The sequence below is a fragment of the Rhinolophus ferrumequinum genome, chromosome 25 (assembly GCF_004115265.2).
Source record: "Rhinolophus ferrumequinum isolate MPI-CBG mRhiFer1 chromosome 25, mRhiFer1_v1.p, whole genome shotgun sequence".
Lineage (NCBI taxonomy): Eukaryota > Metazoa > Chordata > Mammalia > Chiroptera > Rhinolophidae > Rhinolophus > Rhinolophus ferrumequinum.
Genome location: NC_046308.1, coordinates 5,883,440 through 5,911,151, shown reverse-complemented (window position 1 = coordinate 5,911,151; position 27,712 = coordinate 5,883,440). Strand labels below are relative to the sequence as shown.

General features: G+C 45.6%; 2 protein-coding genes across 5 annotated transcripts in view; one reads left to right on the top strand and one right to left on the bottom strand.

Annotated features, from left to right (window-relative positions):
* The window catches only part of IFT81 (intraflagellar transport 81), a 170,160-nt gene that overhangs the window by 82,692 nt on the left and 59,756 nt on the right, over positions 1–27,712 (bottom strand). The gene's annotated exons all lie outside the window — the stretch shown is intronic.
* The window catches only part of P2RX7 (purinergic receptor P2X 7), a 39,300-nt gene continuing 24,308 nt past the window's right edge, over positions 12,721–27,712 (top strand). Inside the window, exons 1-3 of one of the 2 annotated variants that reach the window (XM_033097398.1) lie at positions 12,721–12,942; positions 25,018–25,186; positions 26,288–26,356. In XM_033097398.1, coding sequence (XP_032953289.1) covers positions 12,818–12,942; positions 25,018–25,186; positions 26,288–26,356 — 363 coding nt within the window. In that variant the 5' untranslated portion in view covers positions 12,721–12,817. Of the gene's footprint in view, positions 12,943–20,822; positions 21,491–25,017; positions 25,187–26,287; positions 26,357–27,712 lie in introns of those variants that run through there. The other variant, XM_033097396.1, reaches the window with a different exon arrangement.

Sequence of the window (27,712 nt, the reverse complement as noted above, 5' to 3'; positions counted from 1 at the left end):
TTCCAGTATCTCCCTAAAGCACATAAATTAGTGGTTAACGAGTAAATACTCCTTCATTTGTCATTCATTCATTCATTCAACAAATATAGAAAACCAAGTCTGCACTGAGCCAGGGACCGGGAAGACAGGGCTGCTGATGATAGTTACCATTTGTTGATTTGCACTCATCTAAATATTTCAATTCATAATAATTTACTTAGCACTTTCCATGTTCTAATCACTGGCGATACAGAACACTAATCTAGAATCATCTGGTCTCTGACCTGTGGAGTTTACCAGGCGGGATGAGTAGAAATGACAGATATAGAACAGAAGATCCCACTGGATCCTCATAACGGCCTTTTGAATTAGCTATCATTACCATTTCCATTTAACACAGGGTTTCCCCACCTCAGCACTACAGATATTTTGGTCTGGATCATTCTTTGGTGTCTGTGTGTGGGGTGGGGCTGCTTTGTGCACTTCAGGATATTTAGCAATATCCCTGGCCTCTACCCACTAGATAACCCCTCTCCCTCCAGTTCCTCTGGAGTAATAACCAAAAACTGTCTCTAGACATTGACAAATGTCCCCTGGGGGACAAAATCACTCCTGGTTGAGAATCACTGATTAACAGACGAGGAAGAAGAGGCTCAGGGCCGGTTAAGAAATGTCCTAAAGGTCATCCATTGGCAAGGAGAACTCACACCTTAGTTGCTCCAATTCCAAAGCCCGTTGGCCTGACCATTACAATGTTAAACCCTGCTTCCTTGACAACCGACTATTGTGGGTTTGGATGGTTGTAGACTTCACTGGCTCATTCTACAAAATGGACGTCATCTGTGTTAGATCAGATCTTCTGAGAAGCAGACACCAAGGCTAGCTTAGACTTGCAAAAGATTTACTGAGGATTTATTTATTCGTGCCTGTGAAAGATAAAGGGGGAGGGAGGAAGAGTAGGCAGGAGAGTCTTCAGACTGTGATGCTCGTCTGATACCTGTGAAAGGAGAGGGGGAAGGAAGGATTGGGTAGCAAGGACCTCAGACAGCAGTGCAGTTCTAAGAAAGTTTCCGTCATGTTGATGGGGAGTTCCTAAGCCAAAGTCACTTGTAAGAAGAATCCCAGGTTAGGCAGCAGTGGGGCTGCACACGCACTCCCACTGTGCTCACTCATTGGCTGTGGGCAGCCTGGAGAAGTATGGCCTTGCCATGAACTTGGTGCATCCAGAGGGATGGGAACTAGGGCTGTCAGTCAACCGTGCTCTTTGCAGCAGACTCTCCTGAAGGAGATCTGAGTGATGAGTGATTCACTCTGTGGCTGCCACGTTGTCAGAGAAGTGCTGCCCAGTAGTTACATTCACCTCAGAGCAAGGAGATTTAAAAGGCACCACAGAGGCAGTTGGGTATCAGACCCAGGCTGGCATCCTTTAAGCAAAGGGTTCATTTTCCTTGCACTGACCTGAGCTTCTTAGCGATCTTCAGTCAGCTCCAACTTGGGTATCATGAGCAAGGAGGTAAAGAGTGCAGACTTGAGGGGCTACTTGGTAGCTTGTAGATGTGAGTACTCTCCGAGCCTCAGTTTCCCCATCTGCATAATGGAATTAACCTGCCTTATCTCACAGTGTTGATGTGAGGACTGCACAAATGTTTATGGAACTGCTTTTCAGGAGAAGATGGAGGTCTTCCTGCATGAACTTTCTGCCCATCACTTTGTTTTGTATGACCATCTCCCTTCTAGCCACCGTCTCATCCTTCCAACTAAGATTCAACTTGGCACCTACACAGGGACAACAAACTAGCTTCCCAGGGCTAAATTTGACAGACAAGTTGTCTTTGGCTCACAGAGCTCTAAACAAACAGAATGCTAAACTTTTGTCCCTAGCAATAGGGAGTGGTGGGGACTGTGGCAAACTGAACAGTGCATCTCATCTGAAGCAGGCAGCCTCTTCTCAGCTGTAGCCATCTTCCACACAGCATATTCAAATTTCCTAAATTTTCAAGGAAACCCAGAAATCCAGACAGTTCCAACAAATGGAATGGAGTCACAGGTCTTGATTGGCCTGATCTAGTCATGTGCCCATCCACGAGCCAATCACTGACCAGAAGGATGGAGTGTTCTGATTGGTCAGACTAGGTCATATGACCACCTCCAAACAAGGGTATGAAGTTAGCTTCACCCAAATAGGAGCTGAGGGTTGACAATGGGGAAGAAATGAATCCCCAAAGGAAAACTGGGTGCTGCTATCAGAAAAGGGAATGAATGTAGAACAGAAAAAAAAAAGCAAATATACATAAGACCTAGAATCTTCCCTACCACTAACTCCTTCCCTCTAACCTTCCAATATGCACCAGTCTTCTCCCCTACCCCTGTCCTGCCTTTGTCCCTGGGACATGCCCTTCCTCTCATTGCAAGGCACTCCTTTTATCCTCTTTCCTCATTCAAATGGATTTCAAGGCCCAGGTCAAGCCCATTCAACCACTCCCGGCAACAATGAAGGGGTTCTTCTGCGAACTCCTAGTACAGTGAGAACCTGAACCACACACTCCAGCATTTAGCTCCATAGCTGTTGAATGAATGAATGAATGAATGTGTGATTTGCAATAATTAGAAAACAGGGCCAAGATGAGAAGGAAATAAACACAAGTGTTAACGATAGCTGTCTCTGAGTGGTGGGTTATGGGCGATTCTGGCTTTTCTTCTTTATTCCTGCCAGTATTTTCTACAATAAAAAAACACAAATGATACTAGTAAAAAGGAAGTACTGTGAGTCTGGTTTACAGCGAGACTATAAGCAAGGTGAAGAGAAGGACCAAGTGTTGATTCTGTGTTGTCCCCTAATTCCTGGCAACAGGCAACAACGTGTAAAGAGCTAGTTAGTCATTGGGAGCTCAATTACAGCCTCAGGGCTTGTAACAGAAACTGTTGATTCCCTTCCTAAAGCCAGTTCTCCTTTCCTCTTTCAGACTCTGAACCCACATTCTGTGAGGTGTCCTCCCACCTCCTCTCACTGCCATGCGCTCCACTGAGGCAGACCCCAGCCCTAACCTACACTAGAGGGTGAATCCTGGTCAGTCTATCTCAGCCGTGGTACTACTGAGCTGGAGGCAGGATCATTCTGCTGGTGTGGTTCAGTTGCTCTATGAACCAGCTTGGGGTTTACACAGATAATGTAAAATTTTCCTTAATGTCTAAGCTAATTTGAGTTGGCCTTTCTTTTACAGCATCTTAACCAACCCCGGGGTCTGATAAAGACATTGCACAAACATACATGTAGAACGACCATCATAAATCTTTGGGTGGTTGGGGTGGATATCAGAATCTGAAGTTGGGGACAGGTGTATCATTTGACAGTCCCTTTTGAGTACCACTGTTGATCTAAAGCTACTCCAGTTCCACACAGAATGTTAATAACCCAGGCAGATGCTGAGACAGAGAGAAGGGATTAATTCCTTTTGCAAAACAAGGAGCAATATTTGGACTAGACCCCATTATATCCCATCACAACAAGTTGTGTAGCTTTTAAGCTAATATTTCTGGGAATCCGCCAAACAGCTTCTAAGATAGAGCTGATTAAGAAAATGCTAAGTCAAATGGCATAACCTCTAGAAGCCTCAGTTTACTCATCTGTAAGCTGGATAGAATAGAGGAGAATTTTCTGATACAGAGAATCAGAAAGTGCTTCACGAAACATAAAGCGGGTAATGAATGGGTTATCAATGCTAAGCAGCCCAGACATACAGCAATGCATTCCTAGCATTCAAACAGTCTAAATTTAGGATATGGTATGACCAAAATTGTCAGTTAATTGTGGATTGTTTATATGTGGCTTCGTTAAGTTTCTGAGGCTCTGCTTCCTCATCTGTATGCTGTTGCAAGACCTCATTCTGACTGTGCACGGAGTATCAAATAAGGACCGTTGAAAAAGTGAAACCTATACCACTATTATCATTTCACAATTCTCTTGTCCCAGGTCAGCAGATAGCAAAACAGAAAAAAACTGAACTTTGAGGTGGACTCCAGAACGGATGTTGGTGCATCGCTGCCCTCTGCTGGTCAGTAGCGGTGCCACAGGTGGTTTCAGAGCGGAGACAGTCTTTGGAGAGGGACCCCTGGGAAATTGAGGCGCAGAGACAGGAAGAGACTTGGCCGAGGGCACTTAGCTAGTTATGGACAGTGCAAAGTCTTGAATCTGAGACTCTCGACTCTTCACTCTTTCTAGAGGGCAAAAAATGAAGACTGGAAAGTCACCCACTATGGTTTCACTCTGCTAAGCTCTCAGGAGCTTTTCTAGGTGATCTTACTAGGATTTTTCTTTCTTGCCCGCCCTCACCATCCAATCTGCTTGGACTTCCTGCCGTTTTCTTCATACCATTGTAGCCAGAGTTCTGATGGTTGCTGGGTGATTTACAAAAATGATCTCGGATCCTTACAACTGCTTTGTAAAGTGGACCAGGACCTAAAGATCAGGGTGGTTCAGACACTTTCCCAAGGTCCAACAGCTGGTAAGCACAGGAGCTGGGATCTGAACTCTAGCCGGAGACCCCCAAACCCACATTCTAACTGCCACTAAAAAACAAAACTAAGTAAAATATCAACTTGTGTTGAAATGATAATTAAAGGTAATCTTGTATTTTTGGAATGACCACAGTGGTACTCGCTGGGCAGACACACAGGAGGGAAATTTTTTGAGCACCTATCCTATTGACACATATATGATCTTGAATCCTGTCCACAATATGGAGACACAAAGGAGGAAACTGAGTTCGAAGAGGTTAAGAAATGTGCCCAAGGTCATTGGTGAAAGCTGCCATTCAGACTGTAATCCCCCTGCTTGGTGTCAGTATATAAATAAATTATGCTCTTCAAAACATAAATAGAGTAAGTATATAGTAGCCTGGGTCAGGCTAGACCACAGGCCTCTGCCACAACACCCCTCTGACTCTCCTGTAAACCATTACCTTCCTGGAGGCCTCAGGTTTCGAAGTCCTCCTGATCTGGGTTCGAACCCCAAATTTCTGACCACTGCTATGTGCCAGGCCCTGGCTGGGTATATTTTTTCATTTAATTCTTGTGCGAACACTGTGAGGTAGATACGATTATTATCCCCATGTTACAGGTGAGCAAATTGAAGCTGAGAAGTTGAGTATCTTGCTCAAGTCCATGGGTGAGCCTAGGTGTTGATAATTTGCTAACACGTTAGGAGACATTGTCTTCAGGTCGTATTCTTTCCCATTTGCAAACAGGAAAACAGGCTTACAAACAAGTGCTAGGGACTTGCGACAGGGCCTTTGCATTCACTGAGCTCTCTTCCTGCAATGCTTTTTCCAGACTTCTTGGTACCCACCCCCTTACCCTCTTAAGGTCTTCAATTAAAAATTATCTTCTCAGGGAGCCTTTTCTGACAACCCTATTTAAAAGTTCAACCCCCACTCTCACATCTCAATGACAAAAGACAAACAACCCAATTCAAAAGTGGGCAGTATGGTGATGGAAGGGGAGCTGACTCTGGGTGGTGAACACACAGTGTGATTTAAGGATGATGTGATACAGAATTGCACACCTGAAATCTATGTAATTTTACTAACAATTGTCACCCCAATAAATTTAAAAAAAAAAAAAAGTGGGCAAAGGACTTAAATAGACACTTCTCTAAGAAGATGTACAAATGGCCAACCAGCACATGAAAACATGCTCAACACCCAATGATGTGTATTAGGGGAATGGCAAATCGAAAGTATGTGAGATACCACTTCTTACCACTAGGATGGCTATTATTTACAAAATGGAAAATAACAAGTGTTGGCGAGGATGGCGAGAAATTGGCACCCTCATATATTGCTAGTGGGAAAGTAAAATGTTGCAGCTACTGTGGAATACAGTTTGGTAGTTCCCAAAAAGTTAAACATATGACCCAGAAATGCCACTCTTAGTTTTCTCCTGGAACAAGAGAAAACAGCAACTCAAATACTTCTACCAGAAACTTCACGGTAACGTTATTCACAATAGCCAAAGGTGGAAACAACCCAAGTGTCCATCAACTGATGAATGGGTATATAAAATGTGATATATCCATACAACAAAATATTATTCAGACATAAAAAGGAATGAACTACTGATATATGCTAAAACGTGCATGAACCTCAAAAAATATTACACTATGTAAAAGAAGCCAGTCATAAAAGGCCACATAGTATATGATTCCACTTGTGTGAAATACCCAGAATAGTTAAGTCCACAAAGATAGAAAGAAAATTGGTGGTTGCCAGGGATTGGTGAATCCATAGAGACAGCAGATTGATGGTTGCTAGGGACTGCGGGGGAGGAGGGCGTGACAAACTAATGGGCACAGGGTTTCCTTTTAAAGTGATGAAAGTGTTCTGGAACGAGATAGACATGGTGAAGGCACTAACTGCCACGGAACTGTACCCTGTAAAATGGTTAGTTTCATGTTATGTAAATTTCACCTCAATTTAACCACTAAGTTCAACCCCAAACACATTTTCCCTGCTTGGTTTTTCTCCATAGTGTACATGGCCCTCTCGCATTGTCTATATCAGACTTACTTATCTGTTGTTCATCCTGTTTCTTTAGAATATAAGCTCCAAGCGGGTAAGGATTTGGGTCTTTTTGTTAACTCACATGTCCCCCAAAGAGTCCCTGGCACTCAGTAAATATTTGTTACATGAATGAATTAGGAAGAGTGTGGTGATACTGCAGTCCCGCCCCCAGCCCTCTACCCTTCTCTCATCCTAATGGGCTCTTGATCCTCAAGCATGTTAACAACTACCCTTAGTCTGGGCTCCGTTTTTTTCTCTTTCCTAGATTGCTGAATCCACAGGCTCTTGCTCAGCTCAGCCCTTTAAACCCTTCTCTGCTGAGAGTTTGAGAGAAGACAATAAATCCATCACAATGTGGAGAAATACTGTCTGCCCCTCTGCTGGGTGGCTTCCCACAGAAATGTATCGTGACTCCAAACCGCAGCTGTCAGGCCATCTTGTTCCCCAGCCAGGAGGACATCATTCCCAGCTGTGCACAGGTGGCTCTTCAAGGGGAAAAATTTGCGGGAACGAGTCAATAACCTTTTACTGAACAGCTACTCTGACACAGCCCTGTACCAGGCACACGGCCAAATTACAAATGAAAGATATAACCATTCATTCATTCATTCACTCATTATCAAACATTCATTGAACACCCACTATGTGCCTTGCATTGTGGCCCTTGATTTCAGTTTACAATTGAATTTACAGCTTAGGTGCCAATACCATGCAGACCAGGGTTTCTCAGCCTTGGCACTAGTGACATTTTGGACTAGACAATTTTTGTCATGGGGGGGTTGATCTGTGCACTACAGGATATTTAGCAGCATCCCTCGTCATTATTGCCAGTAGCAAGCCCTCAGTCACAACAACAAAAAATGTCTCCAGACATTGCCAAACGTCCCCGGAGGCACACACCATCCCCAGCCTCTGGGTTTAGAATTGCAGAAGACGTCAGTTATTACCTGACGTGTTCCACTGTCTTGACTCAGAAATAGATTTTAAAAGTTCCCAAGGAGAACATATGTCTTGGGCGTGGATGGAGTGGAAAAGAGAGGAGGTATTAGGATGAAAAGAAATCCAGCATCCGTAAGAAGGATAGAACAAATATACCCAGAATAAAGTGAGTGAAGCAAGTCATTCCGGGTGCCCGGGTTGAGTTAGGGGGCACAGAGGAGCTTCCTGCCCTGTGTTGAGGGGCTGGCAAGGGATGCAAACTCCCAGGGAAGGGTGCTTTAAGGGGAGGGAAAGACAGACATGTAGCTTTGCTCAAGGTTTCAGAAACAAATGCAGAAGACCACAATAAATGTAGTACATACCAATGATTACAAATTCTGAAACCATTGGAACCACTGGGCAAGACCTGGTGGGTCTCTGGGTGTGGAGGTGGGAGGTGGACCCTGCAGGTGGGAAGGTCCCCGGCCATCCGGGCGTAACCTCAGTCACTAGCCTGTTGCAATGATAACTTTAGGGTCTTTAATTGTCGAAGCCACCCTGGAATTCCCGTTTTCCCTTTTGGCTCTCTTTTCCTGTTCACCATAGCAACTGTTTTGAACCCTCTTCACTCTCATCAAACCTCCCACCCCTCTGCCTTCGCTTTCTTTCTCATCAGGCAGCTCTGCCTGCTATCTCACACAGAAAACAGATGCCATCTGATTGCGCCCACCCTGTCCTTCCTCATTTACCTGCAACCCTACTCCCCTTTTCCTCGATCCCACGTATTTTTTTGTCAGTGGTGCGGTCTAACAGCACTTTCTATGATGGCGGAAATGTTCTCTATCTTCATCATCCAGTGGGGTGGCCATTTGCCACTTATGGATATTGACCACTTGAAAAAGGGCGGGCATGACAGAAAATCGAATTTTAAATTTCACTTCATTTTAATTCATTTAAATTTAAATAGCCACATGTGGTTAGTAGTCAGGCTGTCAGACACCACTAGTTTACTAAAACTCAAGGAAAACCATTTTTGGATACCAGGTCACTGGGTTTTCTCCTAACTCTGTGACATCCCTAAGCAGCTGACGAATTTATTATAAGAATTCTGAATTAAGTGATAAGAAACAAGGAAGAGAGGGTGAGAAACGCATGTTCAGGTGAAATTGCCATGGAGAAATATAGAGGGAAAAACCATTACTTTGACACGCTTTTTTAGTAACTCCAGTTCCCAAAGAAGAAACCACAGTGAATCCTCGCTGAAACACTGAACTCCTGAAGGAGAGTAAGAGTCTGGTATCATTGTATCGCTGCAAATCCAAGCTGCTATTGACAGCAATATGGAGTCTGAATGGGAGGAAGAACAAAATGCCAGCCAGGTGAGAGTGTGGTGTCTTATCGGCGTCCTTCAGGGATCTGCCCTCAGCCCTCCTCCATGCCATTATAGCCTCTCTGGGCAGACCCCCTTCCTCCACCCTCACCCCTTCCATTTTCCACCGGCAGCCAGAGTGATTTTACTAAAGTGCAAATGAGATCATGCCACACCTCTGCTTATAAACCCACCAATTGCTCTCAGGATAAATTCCAGACTCTTTAACAAGAGCACAGGAGACTGAAGTCTACGCATATTGGGTTTCCTTGAACCACACCCTGAGACAAGGATTCCGGTGCAAGTAGATTATTTGGGAGGCTGAGGCCAAGAAGGAGAGTGAGGAAATGAGACAGGAAGGCAGTCAATGCAGGAAGCAGGTCACTGCTGAGGGCATCAGGGGCTCAATGCCACTAGGGACCTCTGCGAGACCGCCCAGACTGCCTCAGTGTCGTGTCACCTGGGACAGAGGAGCTGGGGTATTTAACTAGAGTCCCCAGCCTTGGAGCCTCTATTCTGAGAGCCGCACCTTCCTCCCTCCCTTCCTTCCTCCTAGCTCTTCCTCCTCCCTCTCCTCACATAAGCAACCCCAATGCCTTGTTTGTTCTGTGAACCCACCCACGGCCATACCTAACCGGACCAGAAATAAATAGCTGGACCAGTCAGGTTCATTCCTCTGGAATTCTGGAACAGGGCAGTGATCTGGAGCTTTCACTTGGCACGTGGACACGTAACCATGATAGATGTGTTGGGCCACATGCCCTCAGAGAAGCAGAGAAGTCACACACACAGTGGGTGCACAGGGAGACAGGCAGAGGCGAGACTGCACAGCTTCAGACAAACTGAACGAGCAACCTCAATGCAGGACATTTTAGTTTCTGATTCTACCACCAGGTTCTTGCAAGGTTGGGCCACATTTCCTGTATTTGAGTTCTGTGACATAACAGTGTTTTCTCTAAAAATCTCCCTCTTCCACTGAAGAAAATCACTTGATTTTCTGCCCTGTAACCAGACACACACACACACACACACACACACACACACACACACACACACACACACACACACACACACACACCTTGACTAAGAAATTTACCCAAGCCTCTCCAACCCCCAATTCCATTCATGACCACCTGGCTTTCTACTTCACAAAGAAACAAAGGACCACCAATCTTGATATTCCACTTCAAGCATCTTTGAATGGCTCAGATGTTTCCATCTTAACTACCCCTCAATCTTCCCTCGAATCTGTCCCCCATTAAAAATCACCCTGGGGGCCCGGCCCGGTGGCTCAGGCGGTTAGAGCTCCATGCTCCTAACTCCGAAGGCTGCAGGTTCAATTCCCACATGGGCCAGTGGGCTCTCAACCACAAGGTTGCCAGTTCAATTCCTCAAGTCCCGCAAGGGATGGTGGGCTGTGCCCCCTGCAACTAAGATTGAACACAGCACCTTGAGCTGAGCTGCCACTGAGCTCCCAGATGACTCAGTTGGTTGGAGCACGTCCTCTCAACCACAAGGTTGCTGGTTCGATTACCGCAAGGGATGGTGGGCTGCGCCCCCTACAACTAGCAACGGCAACTGGACCTGGAGCTGAGCTGCACCCTCCACAACTAAGACTGAAAGGACAACAACTTGAAGCTGAATGGCACCCTCCACAGCTAAGATTGAAAGGCAACAACTTGACTTGGGGAAAAAAAAAGTCCTGGAAGTACGCACTGTTCCCCAAATAAAGTCCTGTTCCCCTTCCCCAATAAAATCTTAAAAAAAAAAAATAATCACCCTGACCTCTCTCCCCTCAGAGCCAAGCTGGCAGGAAAAGCAGTCCACATCTGCTGTCTGCATTCTCTCCCTCTCATTAGTCCTTCCTTGCACTATTTTGTCAGAAGGTATTCCATTCTGAAGATGTGATTTGAAGTGTCTGTGGGATATTTAGGTCTGGAGAGTCATAGACTCATACTCCATAGGTGTGGAGCTCAGAAGGCAGCAGAGATGGAAGAGCACGAGCGATCAGTGTATGAGTTCAGAGAAAGCCTAGGGGAAAGCATATGTCCTTGGGGGGTGCCACGGACAGTACTGGACAGATGTGCCCCTTCTGGACATTTCCTACCAAGTGTCTGGTTTCTTTACTTTAGCATGTTTTCTAGGCTCATCCACGGTGTAGCGTATGTCAGTACTTCATTCCTTTTTATGGCTGAATAATATCCCATTGTATGGATAGGCCACATTTTGTGTATCCATTCATCTGTTGATACACATCTGCGTTGTCTTGCCTGTTCACTGCTGTATCTGCTAGTGGCTGGTGCTTTTCGGAATGAATGAAGGAATAGCATAAATAGCGTTGTCCAATGTCACTAAGGTGGTAAGGTGTGACACCAGAATTGGAAGCTGGGCAACTAGTTCCACAGTGCCTGTATTCTAACCATCAGGCTTTACTGCCCTAATGGGAGTCCTATGGAGCTCCTCTTTTTACTGGTGAAGATGACTGTATATTCAGAGTCCCAGCAGACAAGCGATGGCATACTCCAATGGGGTAACTAATGGCGGGAAGCATTTATAAAGATGTCGGCAGAATTAAGAAAAAGCAATAAGAGATGGTGAATCACCTGGGGCTGGCAACAGCAGGAAGCCCTTACCACCCCGAGGCCTGAGGAGCAAGGAGGGAGCGGTGCCTGGAGAGGAGAGGAGCCAGGAAAACTCACATTCACCCTCACCGTCTTCCTGTTCTCCAGTCACCCAAACTGGAAACCAGGAGGTAAGGAAGCACCTGAGGCAGCTCACGTGGGTGAGAAAGGAACGTTTAGCTCAGACTGGAAAAGTAAAAACCAGCCTGGCCACTTAGCAAGCTGGAAGAGCAGAAATGGACAAAGTCAGCTGCAAAAGTAAGAGGAAACAATGTTTCTCTGGAGCTGTACAGTTCCTCCCATCTTTGAGGAAACGACTCCTGCTTTCTTACTCACTGAGAAATGCAACCCTCTAAAATCACAGACTGTCAGAAACGTTGCTATTTGAAACTGTACCAGTAAGAACCAAAGACTCCCCTTTGCCTGGAGGATCTAAGTCATTTTGTCACCAAGAAGCAGCTTCAGTGTGCACTTCAGGTGCAGAGTGTGGGATCAAGGGTTCCTGGACACAACATTCGAGAGCTATCTCAGCTTCATCGCTTCCAAGCAAACAGGGCCCTGGGTCCATTTTGCAATCCAGATCGGACATTGACTGTTTCAGATAAAACTTGCTTTTATGTAAAACCTCACCGAATGGGTCAAAACTTAGTTTTGTTGGATGGCAAGTTTGTTCCTGGTGGTCTTAGGCTGAGTGGCCTAGGTCATGGGTGGACCGCCTGGGGCACAGGGCAGGAGGAAGAGAGGGATCTAGAGGGTCACACAGGAAATATTCAGCATAGGAAGGAAATCCTCCCGCTAACCCCCTTTCAGCAAGTCTGATTCGCCCTATAGCCCGAGTAGGGAGGTGGGAGGGAAGGGGGACCTTCATTCACCCAGTATTCATATACATCTGGGGCTGAATGAAGGGTTGTAGAAATCAATCAATCTCAGAGTGGGGCTTGAGGCAATGGAAAGATCGAGGCCCTTCACTAAAGCATAATGGAAGCACTGGGTCCCCTGACATTTGAAGGGCTACCCCTTTCCCCCCAACTGAAATGAGTCAAAAAAAGTGAAAGGAAAAGGGGAAAAGGCAGAATTCTTAACATGACCTTCCTTTGAACACCGTCTTTGTGCAGGCATCTGGGGGAGGCCAGCTGGGGCGAGGTCATCTGCCAGGCAGGCCTGTAGGACTTGGCTTCTCTTGTTTATCCCTAGCCACATCTGGGCAGCTGCCAGGGCCCGCCCCCACTCTGCCATCATTGGAGGAACTCAAACTTAAAGGCTCCTGCTAAGAATCAGGATGTTTCATTTTCCTCTTGCTGGTGGGCCTGCTGCGACCCGTCCCGGAGGGTGGAGTCCTGGTCCAGCCCGGAGCAGACAGGGAGCCTCTCACCATGCCAGCCTGCTGTATATACAGTGATGTTTTCCAATACGAGACGAACAAAGTCACCCGGATCGAGAGCATGAACTATGGCACCATTAAGTGGATCTTTCACATGATCGTCTTTTCCTATGTTAGGTAAGTGGGGTGCGGGGATGACCCCAAATCTCTGCAGTGGTTGACAGCCTAGGAAACCCTAAGGTGCAGCGTCCAGTGCATATCCAGAATTCCACATGGTGTGAAAATCTGAGATGTGTGTCTCTCAGCATGCTGGGAGGGGGAATGGTGAGGAAGCTGCAGGCAGGAGGAAGCAGTGCCCGTCTGCTGCAGACAGAAGCCTCAGGAGGTGAGTGTGACACTTTGGGTTCTACCCCAGGCCTGCCTGGACGAGCCAGGCAGGGCATGCCTGGGGAAAGTGGGAAAACACAGGGCAACACCCTGGATTCCCAGGGAAAGGCAAGGAATCAGGGCCCACCTGGCGATAATGCAGGCAACTTACCTGAGTCATCACTGCTTAGGGGGAGGAACAGGGCCAGACTTGTAAATGTGACTTTAGGCCTCTCCCATGTCAGGATGACCCCACCTTGCTTTTTTTTTTAACAGCTTATTGAGATATAATTTGCATACTATACATCTCACCCATTTTTAGTGTACAATTTAGTGGTTTTTAGTATATTCATAGAGTTGTGCAATCATCACAATTTTAGAATATTTTGATCACCCCAAAAAGAAATGCCCCATTCTTAGCCATCATTCCCCTGCAGCCCCAGGCAACCACTGACCTGCTTTCTCTCTATGCATTTGCCTAGTCTGGACATTTCACATGAATGGAATCATGTAGTATTGTGGTCCTTGATGTCTGGCTTCTCCCACATAGCACCATGTTTCCAAGGTTCATTCATGTTGGAGCATGTACTTCATTCCTTTTCATGGCCAAGTAATATTCCATCGCATGGATGTGCCACATTTTGGTGGACATTTGGGTTGTTTCCAGTTTGGGGCTATGATGAATAATGCTGCTATGAACATTTGTGTACAGGTTTTTGCATTAACATGTTTTCGGTTTTCTTGGGTATGTAACTATGAATGGAACTGGTGGATCATTTAGTCACTCTATTTTCAACCTTTTCAAGAACCACCCGACTGTTTTTCACAGCGGCTGCAACAATTCATATTCCCACCAGCAATGTAATCCAATTTCTCCACATCCTCACCAACACTTGTTATTGTCTGTCTTTTGAATTATAGCCTTGAGATGTGATGTGGTATCTCTTTGTGGTTTTGATTCACATTTCCCTAATGGCTAGCTAAGGGTTAGAGCAACCTACTTTATAATCCTGGATAAGTTTCCTTGGTCAAATCACTTAAATTCTCTGAGCCTCTATTTTTGCATCTGTTCATAAAATTGTTGTGATAATTAAACCAGAAAAGGCATGCAAGCCCTTATTGATGTCTGACATAGCATAAGAGCTCCACAAATGGTAGCTATTTTTAAAAATAATCTTTTTGAACCTAACAGGTACTTTCATATACAGTACATCCCCTCTTTGGACTGTCAAAGTAACCACACTCAAGCTTGGGGTGTGAGATCTGAATGTGGATACAAAGCCCTTCACCTCTTTGAGCCTTGGTTTCCTTATGTAAAATAGGGATGATGGTTGTTGTGAGAATTAAATGAGTTAATAAATGCAGAGCTGGTAGAAAAATACCTGGCTTATGACAAGCCCTTACTAAGTGTTAATTCTTCTTATTAATATTAATTATTAGGATTATCATTATTTGATTCATACATTTACTATGCAACAAATACTGAATAAACATGTTAGAATTCTGAAAAAAGACACATAACTTAGACCATATATCACAGAACTAATGATAAAGAACATAGTTGGTAAATGTTCCCTTATGTATCAATACATAGATCATATGTCACAATTCCATGTAAGAGATGATGGAACTTCCTGGTATTCTTGGGTCCAGCACACGATTTCTTAAAAGCAGATTACTGTACATATAAGAACAGATTATTATGCAAACACTTTGCAATGATATTTTTCTTTCATATCGTGGCATCTTAACCTTACCTGCATTTAATTCCCTCAAATTCAGTTATACATGTTCCACGGGGACACGGAAAGAGAGTGCAGTTTAAACAGGACACAGATTCAGTGACTGGGGGCCCCAGCGTTAAGTGTGAGATGGGAAGCTGAGCTAGGGTTCCCCCAGTCAGTCTCTTCCCACATGCTTCTCACACAGGGAGCATTTTGCTGCCTTACCTGTGAAGCTAGATACATATTTTCACCCAACATGTCCACTAAAATAAGCCAATTCCTTCACTTTCACCTGGAGCAAAACTAGAAAAACAGCACCTTGTTCCAGAGCTGGAAAAAAAATTGGCTCTGATGGCCTCACTGGGAGGTGGGAGGTCTGTTTCCTATGCTTTGTGCACAACACAATTGTTTAGCAAAGGCAATTTTGACCAGACACAATTTTTACTTTAAGTGCTGACTTTAGAAGGTAAGCCCATGTAAGATGCTTCTCCATTATTTATATTTTAAAATATAAAGTTGAAGAGAAATTATTGCCAGCTTTGCTTTGCCCCACTATGTTCACAGAAGATTTACAGCTCACTGAATGGAGTCCCATAGAACACAGCTTGGGAAATACTGCCTTAAATTAATTGTACTGTGAGACCTCAAGTTGATATGACTGCAAGTTGGCCATCTGTGAAATTGGGGAGACCCCTGGTGCACAGGGACTGGGGGAGGTTGCTGCATCAAATAGGACTGGTGTGGACCAGATAATTATCCAGATAATTCGTGATCTACAGAAGCAGATGGTGGGTCCTGGGTTCAGAGGCTGTCCATACCAGGGCCGAAGAGACAAAGAGCCAGGATAATGAAATAAGACAAGTGCATCAGTTATTGAGACTGGGGTACAAAGCAGGGGCTGGCAATAGAGGAAATAAGACAAGAGGCTGATCAGCTTCTCAGAGTCCCTCGCAACCAAGTTCAGATTTAGAGTCAAGGGCAAGGGCTGCAGCTGCAGGCAGGGTCAAGTGGCTCCAGCTTTCAGGGTTGTAGGGGTGTGTGGACAGGATGCTAGGTAGGTCGGTGTTAGAAAGAATTATTTGGATACATTTCAGAAACCTAACTCAAGTAAGCTGCCAAGCCACACAGGGGGATTTATTGTCATGTCACTGGGGACAGGAAGAGATGGAGCTGTCCACAGACATTGATGGTTACAAAAGTTCAAACGGTGCTATCAGGGCTGGGTCTCTCTTCCCACTTCTTGGTTCTATGTGGCTTTCTTCTTGAATAGGTTCTCTATGTAGCAAGATAGCACAGTCATAGGAGCCTCACATCCTCCCCTTCTAACAACCCTTCAGGAACAAACAAGTCTTTCCTGATAGCTCTGGCAGGAAAGTCCCAGGAAAGACTCTGATTGGTTGAGCTTGAGTTACAGATCCATCCCTCAACCAATCGCTGTGGCAGGGGCATGGTGTCACCTGATTGGCCAGCCCTGGGTCATGTGCTCTCCCCCCACACACACATACACACAAGAAGTGGGGGTGGTGGAGGGGAACAGAGCAGAATGAACCTGACCTGAATCACATCCAGTGGCTTTTCCTTAGGAAAGAACAATTCTGTGGCCAGGAGAAATGGGCAAAGAAAGTGGCAGGTGGGGGTGGTAAGAGATAGACAAAAAACAAACATCGATTACAACGTCTCATGGTGGGTAATCATGATTTGAACAGCGTTTAACTATGAGGAAATCTCATATTATGGACTCTACTTCTTGACTACGTGTCATAACCTTATTTTCCCAGACTCTCTTGGAGCTAGAACACAGGCATGAGACCCAAGTACTTCAAACGTAAGCGCCACACAACACTTTAGTACACAGGGAATAACATGAGGTGCTGGGTGTGAGCAGAATTCATCATTAGGAGTTTATGGGGGCAGCACCAGCCTTGACTTACACACTGGGGACGACTTCCCTGGACCCCATGCTTTTGAAACCCTGCTCTGCTGGCTGCAAGCTTCCCCATGGAGAAAGGAGCCTGTGGGGCTGTATACTTTTCTATTGCTGGTGGACAAATTACCACAAACTTCACATCTCTGGCTTCTCTTCTGGGACCAGCCAAAGAAAACTTTGTTTTTAAAGGACTCATGTGATTCCATCAGGCCCATTCAGATAATCTTCCCTTCCCATCTTACGGCCAACTGTATAATATAACCTAATTGTGGAAGAATATCCATCATAGTCAAAGTTTGGGGGATTAGGCAGGATGTATACACCAGGATATAGGAAATATTGGGGTCCTCTTAGAAGTCTGCCTGCCACAGGGACAGAACGTGCCCATCCAGAGCTGCATTGCCCCATCCCACCATGCTCTGGGTCTGCAGAATTCTCTTCCAAATGGCTCTGAACCTCTTCGCAGCTTTCTTCTCTTGAGAGAAGACCATAGCACCCACGGGCATGGCAGCTGTATGCAGGTGGAGGGGATGGAGGGAGCGTGGGCACAGAGGAGATAGGAATACAAATGGACGAAGAGAGACCATGGAGGAGGCTATTGGGTGATCTGAGAGTGATGGTGAGCTGGACTGAGGAGGTGACAGTGGTAAAGGAGAGAAGTTGAGGGACTGGAATAACATGAGAAAGATAACACAATAGAAGGGATGGAGGAGAGTGAGGGACAGGATGAAGTAAGGAATGTGCCATGTGTCTGGCTTGGGCAACTGAAGGGTAGTGGAAGAACTTAATGGGATAGGAGCTATGGGATAAAAAGCCCATGTGGGGTGGAAGATGAGTTCAGAACTGAAGGCACTGAGTTTGACATGTCTACGGGACTACAAATGTAGGGCCATAGTAGGTGGTTGGATATATGAAACTGGAGCTGGAGATGTACATTTATGTATCATCAGCATATACATGATACACATACATATGTATGGTAACTAGAACCATGGAAGGAGCTGCAACTGCCCAGCAAGAGAAGATGTAGATGAGAAGGCAAGAGGGCTTAGAACAGACCCCTGGGGAATGCTAACCATTAAGTGAGGGGGAGCACAGAAATCCCCAGAGGATTCTCAGAAGGGTGGCCACAGAGATCCAAAGAACGTCAGGAGAATGCAGATTCCGGGGAAGCTAAGGAAAAAAGGGGAGGGAGGTTGTGCATGGATCATTGGTGGCAAATGCCGCTGAGGGTTTCAGGAAGACCAGGTCTGTGGGTGTCTGTCAAATTTAGTGAAGAGGAAGTTGTTTACTTGGCAAGATAGGCTTTGGAGGAGTGGTGGGGGCGGGAGCCAGACTGGAGTGGGCGGAGGAGTGAATGGAGATGTGGAAATGGATGTGGTGACTCACTCTTTCAGGGACTTGACTACAAAAGAGAAGAGAGGCATCAGTAGTGGCAGGAGAGGAATGTGGAGTCCAGGGAGGGTTTATTTTTAAGGTGGGAAATGATGTTGAAATGCAGATGGCAACGGGAAGGAAAGAGCGAGATGAGGCGATAAATGGAAATTACCATCATCACTGTCACCAACCAGCAAGCACAAGGAAAGCTTGTTCTGTTCTGGGACTGCTCTAATGGTTAGACGTTTCTTTTTACATTGAGTCAAAATCTATCTCCCTGCAAGTCTCCCCTTTGGTTAGAGTTCTGCCTTGTGGTTCCCTCTTTTACTTGACACTTTTCAAATGGCTCACACCTGGCTGTTGTATTTCTCCTCTTCTTCAAAACAGTAGCCCCAATCCCTCCAGCCAGGTGTCCCCAACACGGTATCCAGACCCTTTCCTGTCTCAGCCAAGCCCACACAACCACACTTGTTTGTCAAGGCCCTCTTAAAAAGTGGTGCATGCACTCTGGCTTTGCTGGTGGAAGCATGGAACAATTCAACATTTTGTGGTTTGAGATAAAATGACCACATCCAGAAGTTTATCTTAAGGTGTTAAACTTAGCTCAAGAGTGAACAGATTCTTGTACAAGTGGCACATTAGAGAGGAGAGTGGAGAGGCAATGAAGCACAGTGCTTACGAGACTAAACAGAGCCTCCATGGTGAGATTCAACGCTTCCCCTAGAAGATCAGGAACAAGCCAAGGATGCCTGTTCACCACTGCTATTCAACACGACTGCAGGTTTTGGCCTGAGCAATGAGGCAAGAAAAAAGAAATAAAAGGCATCCAAACTGAAAATAAAGAAGTAAAACCATACTCAGATAATATGATCCTGTAAGTGGAGAACCCTAAAGAATTCAGACACACAAAAAACCTGTTCAAGTTAATAAACCAATTCAGTAATGTTTCAAGGTGTAAGATGAACACACAAAAACCAGTTGTGTTTCTATATACCAACAATGAGCAATCCAAAAAGGACATTAAGAAAACAATTCCATTTACAATAGTATCTCAAAGAGCAGTAAGCTGTGGAGCCAGTGTTGTTACTTACTATGTGTCTTAGTCCCTTGGGGCCACTGTAACAAAATACCACAGACTTAATGGCTTATAAACAACAGATATTCATTTCTCACAGTTCTGGAGGCTGGGAAATCCAAGATCAATGAGCCAGCAGATATGGTGTCTGGTGAGAATCCATTTCCTGGTTCATAGATGGCCAACTTCTTGCTCTGTCCTCGTGTGATAGGAGACAGGGGTCTCTGAGATCTCTTTCATACAGACATTAATACCATTAAGAAGGCTCCACCTTCATGACCGATGAGGGTTAGGTTTCATCATATGAATTTGATGGCAGGTAGGGGAGGGGAAGGGTCACAAACATTCTATCTGTAGCACTATGTGAACCTAGGGTCACTTTCTCTGTGCGAGCTTGCTCAGCTATAAGGTGGGGTTAATACTAGTATCTTCATTAAAGGGTTGTTTTTTGGGGGGGAGGTGAGGGTTGAAAGAGTTCATATATGTTATCCATGAATGCTTAGCAGAGTGCTTGGCACATAGTAAGAGCTATGTCAGGGTTACCAGAAAAGATGTTTATAATTGGGGAAACTGACCAAAAGTTCCCGTTCAATATCCATCAGTAATAGACTGGCTGGCAATAATCACAACTCCCCCCTTAGGTGAATATTCTATTTCTCTCACCGAAGCTTAAGATCACATGAGTGGTTTTGGTTTTGTTTCTGTTTTGTTTTGTTTCTTTCCTTCCTGGATGATATAACACAGTGTCGGTTCATATGAGCTTAGGGTTATTTAAAATTTTCGAGCCTGTGACATAAACCTCTGTCAATTTGGGTGGTTCATGCCTTGCATTTGTGTAACTAAGTTTTTGGCTCAAGACCAGGACTTTCCATGTATCAATTATATTTCCTCTAATTGGTAACCATTAACTAATAGGTTAGACTCACTCCCTACTCTCCATATAGTAGAACGTGTAGTAGACTATGTTCTGGGGTAGGAGCCTTTTGAATGAGAGAGACAGAGAACTCAGGAAGTATGAAGAGGAAGAGTTTTCCAGACGTGCTAGGTAACAGAGGAGAAGTACAAGACCAAAGGGAATTAGAAGAGAAGATTATGTCTTAGTCAAGCTGTGGATGACAAGAAATGAAAACCTCCCCAGGCAGCTCAAGGAAGGTGGGGCAGAGGGTAAGGGGGGGCGGGGGGTGGATGAGGGAGGCTCTTAGAGATAAAGCTGCAACAGCCCACCATGAATATACCGGGATAGGCTGAGTAACACTCTCCCCTCCCCCGCCCCAAATCTTAAGGTCCTAATCCCCAGAACCTGTGAATACGGCACCTTATGTGGCAAAAGGAACTTGCAGATGTGATTAAATCAACGTCCTGAGAGGGGTGATTATCCTTGGTTATCTCAGTGGCCCCAATGTAATCACAAGAGTCCTTACTAGAGAGAAGCCGGAGGGTCCATGTTAGAGAAAGGAGATGTGACAACAGGAGCAAAGGTTGGAGTGGCGAGGCTATGAGCCCAGGAATGTCCAGGCGGCCTCTAGAAGCTGGAAGAAGTGGGGAGGAGGCTCTCTTATGGTTCCAGGAGGAACCAGCCCTGCCATCACCTTGATGTTAGCCCTGTAAGACTGATTTTAAGCATCTGACCCCCAGAATTTTAATAGAATAAACCTGTGTTGTTTTAAGCCACTAAATTCATGATTTGTTACAGCAGCAATGGGTAACTAATACAATCAGTATTTAACTTGCCCTGAGGGTCTAGACTCTCCCCAATTCCTTCTTTGTGCATCTCTTGCTGCCCTGGCCCTTGCTGACCTCTTCCCACAGCTGAGTGGACCAGGGATGGACATAATCTGATTCTTTTCTTGGGATTTTACACATAAAAAGCAGAGGTCTGCAGGCCCACCTTCTCCACAAGGCACAGAAGGCACAGTGTATGGGCCCACAGTTCTTCTGGGGGCTCATGAAAATGTCTGCTGCCCCTGGGGGCTAGGCTTTGGTTAGCCAGATGGGAGGTAGTTCACTTTCAGTTCGTGTACTTTCACTTTAGAGTTACCTTTGTTCAGTGAGCTCAGACTCGGTGAGGGAGAGCCAGGCTTTCCCGAGAGGCAGTTCCTCCCCATTGAACTTTGAGGACCCTCTCACCATGCCAGCAAGGGGCCAATTCCCCCTGATATGCCAGTCTGTGAAAATCACGAAAGTCATTGAGATTCAGAACACCTGGATTAGGACTCTGAAGAACCTGTTTACAGTGGGCGTCTTCGTCTACATCTGGTGAGTTGGGTGCAGTGTGCCAGCCTGAGGGCTCCGTGGGCTGACCTCACTCTCCATCCTTCCCTCCACCCCTGCCTCCCTGCCCTCCACAGCCCTCCTCTTCAGCCTGTGAGTGCCCAGCCTCCTCTCACATTAGTCTTCTCCACCTTCTCAGACTCTCTTCAGCTTTCCTCTCCCCCATCATCTCTACCCATCCTACAAGGCCCAGCTAACCTCCAGCCCCTTTGTGCCCGTTTGCTCCAGGGACCCGTTTTGCAGGCTTCAGAATGCACAGGATTGTAGCTTCTTAGAGCTGACAGGTCCTAAGGGTTAGGGAGCAAGGCAGTTATCTCATTTACTGAGTCAGGAAGAGAGCTGCTGGGTCAGTCGTTAGACTGTTCTTTCCATAGGACAGGGGACTGCAATTTCCTCTTTTTTTCCATTGATGAGGCTCTGAAGCACTTTAATTCTTTAAATGACATGTTCACTATAATACAAAGACAAGTTTTCTGATTTATGAGAGGGCTGGATTCCATTAAGGCTAATCTCTAATGTGTGCATTCTGGAATGAATATGAGAGATCCGAACTGAGCTCCCCAAATGGTGGGCCACACTAACCCAATGTTATTCTGGGGGAACGCTGCAATATCCCACACACAAAACACAGCACATACCACTACACATTGTGATGCAAGGCCGAAATGTATTTGTTGAACAAGCGTTTTCTATTTGTCTATGGAATTATATTTAATAGCTTAGTCTCATATATGCTGATTGAATCTCAAATCTGAATCTCTAGCCCAATGTCTTTCCTGATGAGCTTTCTTTTTTAATGGATGTTATAGAGATATTAAAATATATTGAGAATAATATGATAAACACCCATATACCACCGTCCAACTTAAGAAATAAAAACATTACTAATCCAGTTTTAGTTCCCTGCAAACTCAGCCTTTATCCCATTCCCTTCCTCTCCGCTTAAAAACACCCTCCTCAATTTGGTGCTTGTCAGTCTGTTTGTTTTTATATTTCTACAACATATGTTTATATCTATAAAAATATTTTCCCTTTTTTTATTGAGGTGAAATTCATAAAACATGAAAGTAACCATTTCAAAGTATACAATTCAGTGGCATCATTAGTGCCTTCGCAATGTCGTGCCACCATCACCCCAATCTAGTTCCAAAACATTTTCACCCCAAAAAACCCCACACTCATTATGCAGTTAATTCCCATTTCCCCCTCCCCCAACCCTTGGCAGCCATCAATCTATTCTCTGTCTCTATGGATTTACCTATTCTGGATCTTTCATATCAATGAAATCCTACAATATGTGACCTTTTGCCCCGGTCTTCTTTCACTTGGTGTCATGTTTTCGAGGTTCATGCACAGTATAGCAGGTTTTAGTACTTCGTTCCCTTTATGGGTGAAAAATATCAAAATATCATATGGATGGACCACATTTTGTTTATCCATTCCTCTACTGATGAACATTTGGGTTGTTTCCACCTTTCGGCTTTTGTGAATAGTGCTGCTATGAATACACATGGATGCGTATTTGTCTGAGTATATAATGTTGTTTTGGATTTCTTTAAACCTTGTACTGCAGGATGCTTTGTGTGATAAACATCATGTCATTTTCATATTGAAACAAGTAGTTCTCCTTTCATTTTCACTGCTGTAGAACAGCCCATTGTATGAATCCAACTATCTATTTACCCATTTGGTGTTCGAGGACATTTAAGTTATCTCCAGTTTTCCCTCTTACAAGTAATGCCGCCATAGATATTCTTGTACAGAACTCCTTGGGCACACGTACGAGGGTGTCTCTAGGGCATACATCTAAGTGGGACTGTTGGGTCATAGGGAATGCACTTCTTCAAGTAGATTTCATATTGCCAAATGTGAGTTGTCTTTTCATGAGTCTCCCAGGAGTTCTCAACCCTGGCTGTACATTAGAATCAGCTGAGGAACTTTTAAAAGATATATAGATACCTGGATAACCACCCATACCTATTGAATCAGACTTTCCAAGGATGGGCCTGGGGGGCTGCAATTTTCAAAGTTCCCTGGATGATTACACATCACAGCCAAGATTGAGAGCAGCTCGGGCCACGTCTTGGCCCCTCCGCTGTCTTGCTTTCCAAGGTCAGCTCCTAAAGGGCAGCCATTGGATTAGACATCCTAATAACATATTAGGGGCTAGACAGAGGGACTAGACCAAATAAATACAAGCTGAACAAATAATAAAGCATCTAGAATACACGCTTAATTATTCAAGGCAATGGGAGACCGGGAACATAGATACCTGGGCTGGGGTCTACTTTTTTTGTTTTTCAATTTGTATAGGGGAATATTGGGGGACAGTGCCTTTCTCCAGGGCCCATCAGCTCCAAGTCGTTGTCCTTCAATCTAGTTGTGGAGGGCGCAGCTCAGCTCCAAGTCCAGTTGCCGTTTTCAATTTTTAGTTGCAGGGGACGCAGCCCACCATCCCATGCGGGAATTGAACTGGCAAACTTGTTGAGAGCTCACGCTCTAACCAACTGGGCGATCCAGGCCACCCCTCTGGGGGCTCAGCGGCAGCTCAATGTCTTCAATCTAGTTGTGGAGGGCACAGCTCACTGGCCCATATGGGAATCAAACCAGCAACCCTGTTGCTCACAGCTCATGCTCTAACCATCTGAGCCATCCGGCCGCCCCTACCATTTTTACTGATCAATTCCACTCTCCCCCGCCAGTTCCCCCACCTTAATAATTTACATTTATATTCTAAATAAGGTATTAACGGCTAATGAACTGACCAAAAGGCTGGAAACCAGAGGCAGAGCCATCTCACGCATGAACAAATAGAGCAGATGATTAGAGGTCTAGCTCCAGGCTATAAGGGTGACCAAGTGAGGACTTCAGTGCTGCCACAATCTGTGTGACCTTGGGCAAGTTCCTTCACCTCTCTGAGCCCATTCCCTCATCTACAGTAACTATCTCCTATTGTGAGGATTAAAGGAGATGATGCATGCAGAACTTGGGGCACCTATTAAGTGCTCAATAAAGGGTATCTCCTATTCATGTTATTTGTAAACCAGGTGTGTCTTTCTGGCAAACAGGTGGCTGACCTGCCGGACACACCCTTAAATAGGTGCTTATGTGTTTACGGAGGCCCGGAACAAAGCTGGTGAACAACGTGGGGGTGGACTCGGGCATTTGAGAAGCTGTCCTGTAGACGAGGGTCTATATTAGGCAGTATTAGAGGCTGGCACGGGGGCCATAGTTTCCACATAGTGAGTGCTCACTGCGTGGCAGATACAATACTAAGCAGTGTGCATACATAGCTCATTTCATCCTCCAAACAGCCCCATGAGGTAGGTATGACTAGTCTTCCAATCTTACACATAAGGAAAATGAGTCCCAGAGAAGGCAAGTCACTTACCCAAAGTCACCCAGCACAGCTAGGGTTTGAATGGAGGCAGCTTTTGGCACCTGCATTCAAAACCACTGCTCTGTGCCTCTCTGGAGCAAACCACTGATGTTTTTCTGTGTCTGCCACTCAGCTTTGCTCTGGTGAGTGACAAGCTGTACCAACGGAAGGAACCTCTCATCAGCTCTGTTCACACCAAGGTGAAAGGCATAGCAGAGGTGAGAGAGGAGATTTTGGAGAATGGAATAAAGAAGGAGGTGCAGAGGGTCTTCGACCCTGCGGATTACACCTTCCTTTTTCAGGTGAGCACCTGTCAGCATCCTCCCAGGACTCATTTCTGGTCACTGTCACCAGGGCTTGCCCCGTCCATCCCCTGGGACCTAGAGCCTTACTCCAGAAAAACACTGGCCCTATTTGAAAAGCTCTGTGAAAATCCCATCTGAGAAAACCTAAAAATTGCAAAATTGGGTCAGGTCCAACAGTTCAAAAGAGATGATTCTTTGCTTTATTGAGTCCTGCAGGGTTTCTCAAAATAGCAGGATGTCCTGGTGCATTTAAAACACGATTTAATTCCCTCACACTCTCACACACCGCTTTTTAGAAGCAGAGCCATCAGTCAGCACGAAAGGGCAAAGAACTTCCTGCCTGGAGAGGTCCTGCCCTTCTATATTGTTTGTGTGGCATTTTATCAATAAAAATGTCTCCAGAAAAACTCCTGGGTATGTTTTTTCACAAAGGAAGGAAATAGATGACAAAAAAAGAGAAAGGGTGTGGGTCACAGAGAAAGGGCATGTGACTGTTTAACTCTGAAATTAGAATTGTCAAAAAAGGAGAAATCCAAGTGTGGTTGAGAACACCAAAGAACAGACAGGGGGGCGGGAGGGGCAAAGGTTCACACATGCAGCCTGGGGGAGCTGGAACGCTTTGCAAAACCATAAAACCCGAGCTGCTATCTGTTTCTAACTGCAAGCCATTAAAATCTCCAGCTACTTCCCGAGTGGTGGGATGCCCTATTGCCCTTTCATGAACAGCCTGGATAATCTGAGCAGCACGGTGACAAAGCCAACAGCCCCGCCTCCGCCTCCCCAGGTCTCTTGAGCTTCAGTATAATGGGATTTTACTGTGTCCAAAAAATGAAAAGTCTGCTCTGGAGCCTGGAATGGAAATGAATACTCAATCGGTTTCAATGTGCCTCTGCTCCCCCTTGGCTCAGCGGGGCGGCTCATCCAGCTTTGATATTCAGCCCTCCATGTCGTCCTGAGTGGCTCCTCGACCCTGATTTTCTAGATTGAAGCTTAGAAAAGTGGAAAGGTTCGCCCCGGCACTTAGCAAGCTGGATTATTGTGATTAAGTGGTTCTATTCTCAAAGGCTTGGCACTTGACTTCTCTCCTTTTCTCTACAGGGGAATTCCTTCTTTGTGATGACAAACTTTCTCAAGACAGAAGGTCAGAAGCAGGGGCTGTGTCCTGAGGTAAGGAGGGGACTCAGAATGGTTGGATGGGTGATCAGAGTTGCTGGAGAAGGCACAGGTCAGAAGAAGCAGAAATTGAGGTCAGGGGTGTCTTCGAGCCCACAAATGCTTATTGAGCCTCTTTTGTGGGGAGTAGGTCTAGGCTGGGTGGAGGAAGGGTGAGAAGACGTTGCAGTTCTCTCTCTGTAGCCACCCAATCTGTGTCTGTACCCATGGTCTCCAGCTCTGGCATTAAGAGCCTGTGCAGGCTTCGAGGCCTGCTTTCTCCATCGCTTGCTCCTGTGCAGGTCATGGCAACTGATCCTTGGCATTTGGGCAGCATTTCACATTTTAGGTGGAGCCTCACAACAACCTTAGGAGAGTAACAGCATTCCCAGCCCTATTTTACAGGTCAGAACTCAGATCAGAGAAGTTAAGTACTTCCCCCAGGTCACCCAGCTTGCTGGAGGCAGAGCCAAGCTTTGAACCCACGTATCCTCTTTGACAGTTTCTCTTACCGTGTTTCCCCGAAAATAAGACCTAGCTGGACAATCAGCTCTAATGCGTCTTTTGGAGCAAAAATTAATATAAGACCCAGTCATATTTTACTATAAGACCGGGTCTTATATAAGGCTGGGTCTTGTATTAAGTTTTGCTCCAAAAGACGCATTAGAACTGACTGTCCGGCTAGGTCTTATTTTCGGGGAAACAGGGTAGCACAGTCTGCTGAGAACTGTCTGCGGGGCCAGGCCTGGGAAGGTTGTCACAAAGCTCAAGTGTGCCTTTCCAGCCCAATCTTAGTTTTAGCCTCTAGTAGCAGCTGAATGCTCCACGTCCCCCACCACCACCACGCATGCAGTCTTTCCCAACTTGGATTCGCCCTCTCCAGACTCGCGACCTTCCCCTGTCTCTTTCTGGAAAACTTCCCTCCCTATCCAAATGTATTGGTCCTATGCTGTCCCTTCCCAGTCCTGTTCTCAGCCCTTGAAGATGATAACTAGCTATCCTGGTAAGTTTACCTACAACGATGTGTTATGTACTAGGCAATACCTGTTGCTCGCCCCCTGCCGCCCTCTCCCTCTCAGGTAACATACCTGCTCTTCACCAGGGAACATCCCAACACAGCACTGTGGCGCCATCGAGCGGGTCTCCTGCCTATGGGAGGACCAGCCTTGCCTGTGGGTCTTGCTCATCAGCCCACTCAGGTGACAAGGTCTTGAGAGCTCAGAGTAGATGTGCTCTCTGCTACTACAGTCTTTGCTGTCATTTCTACCTAAACTTGGAACCGAGCTAACATGCCCTTGGTATCTATCTCAATAACGCTCATTTAATCTTCACAATAACCACTGAAGACAACTCTGTTCATCCTCCTTCGAC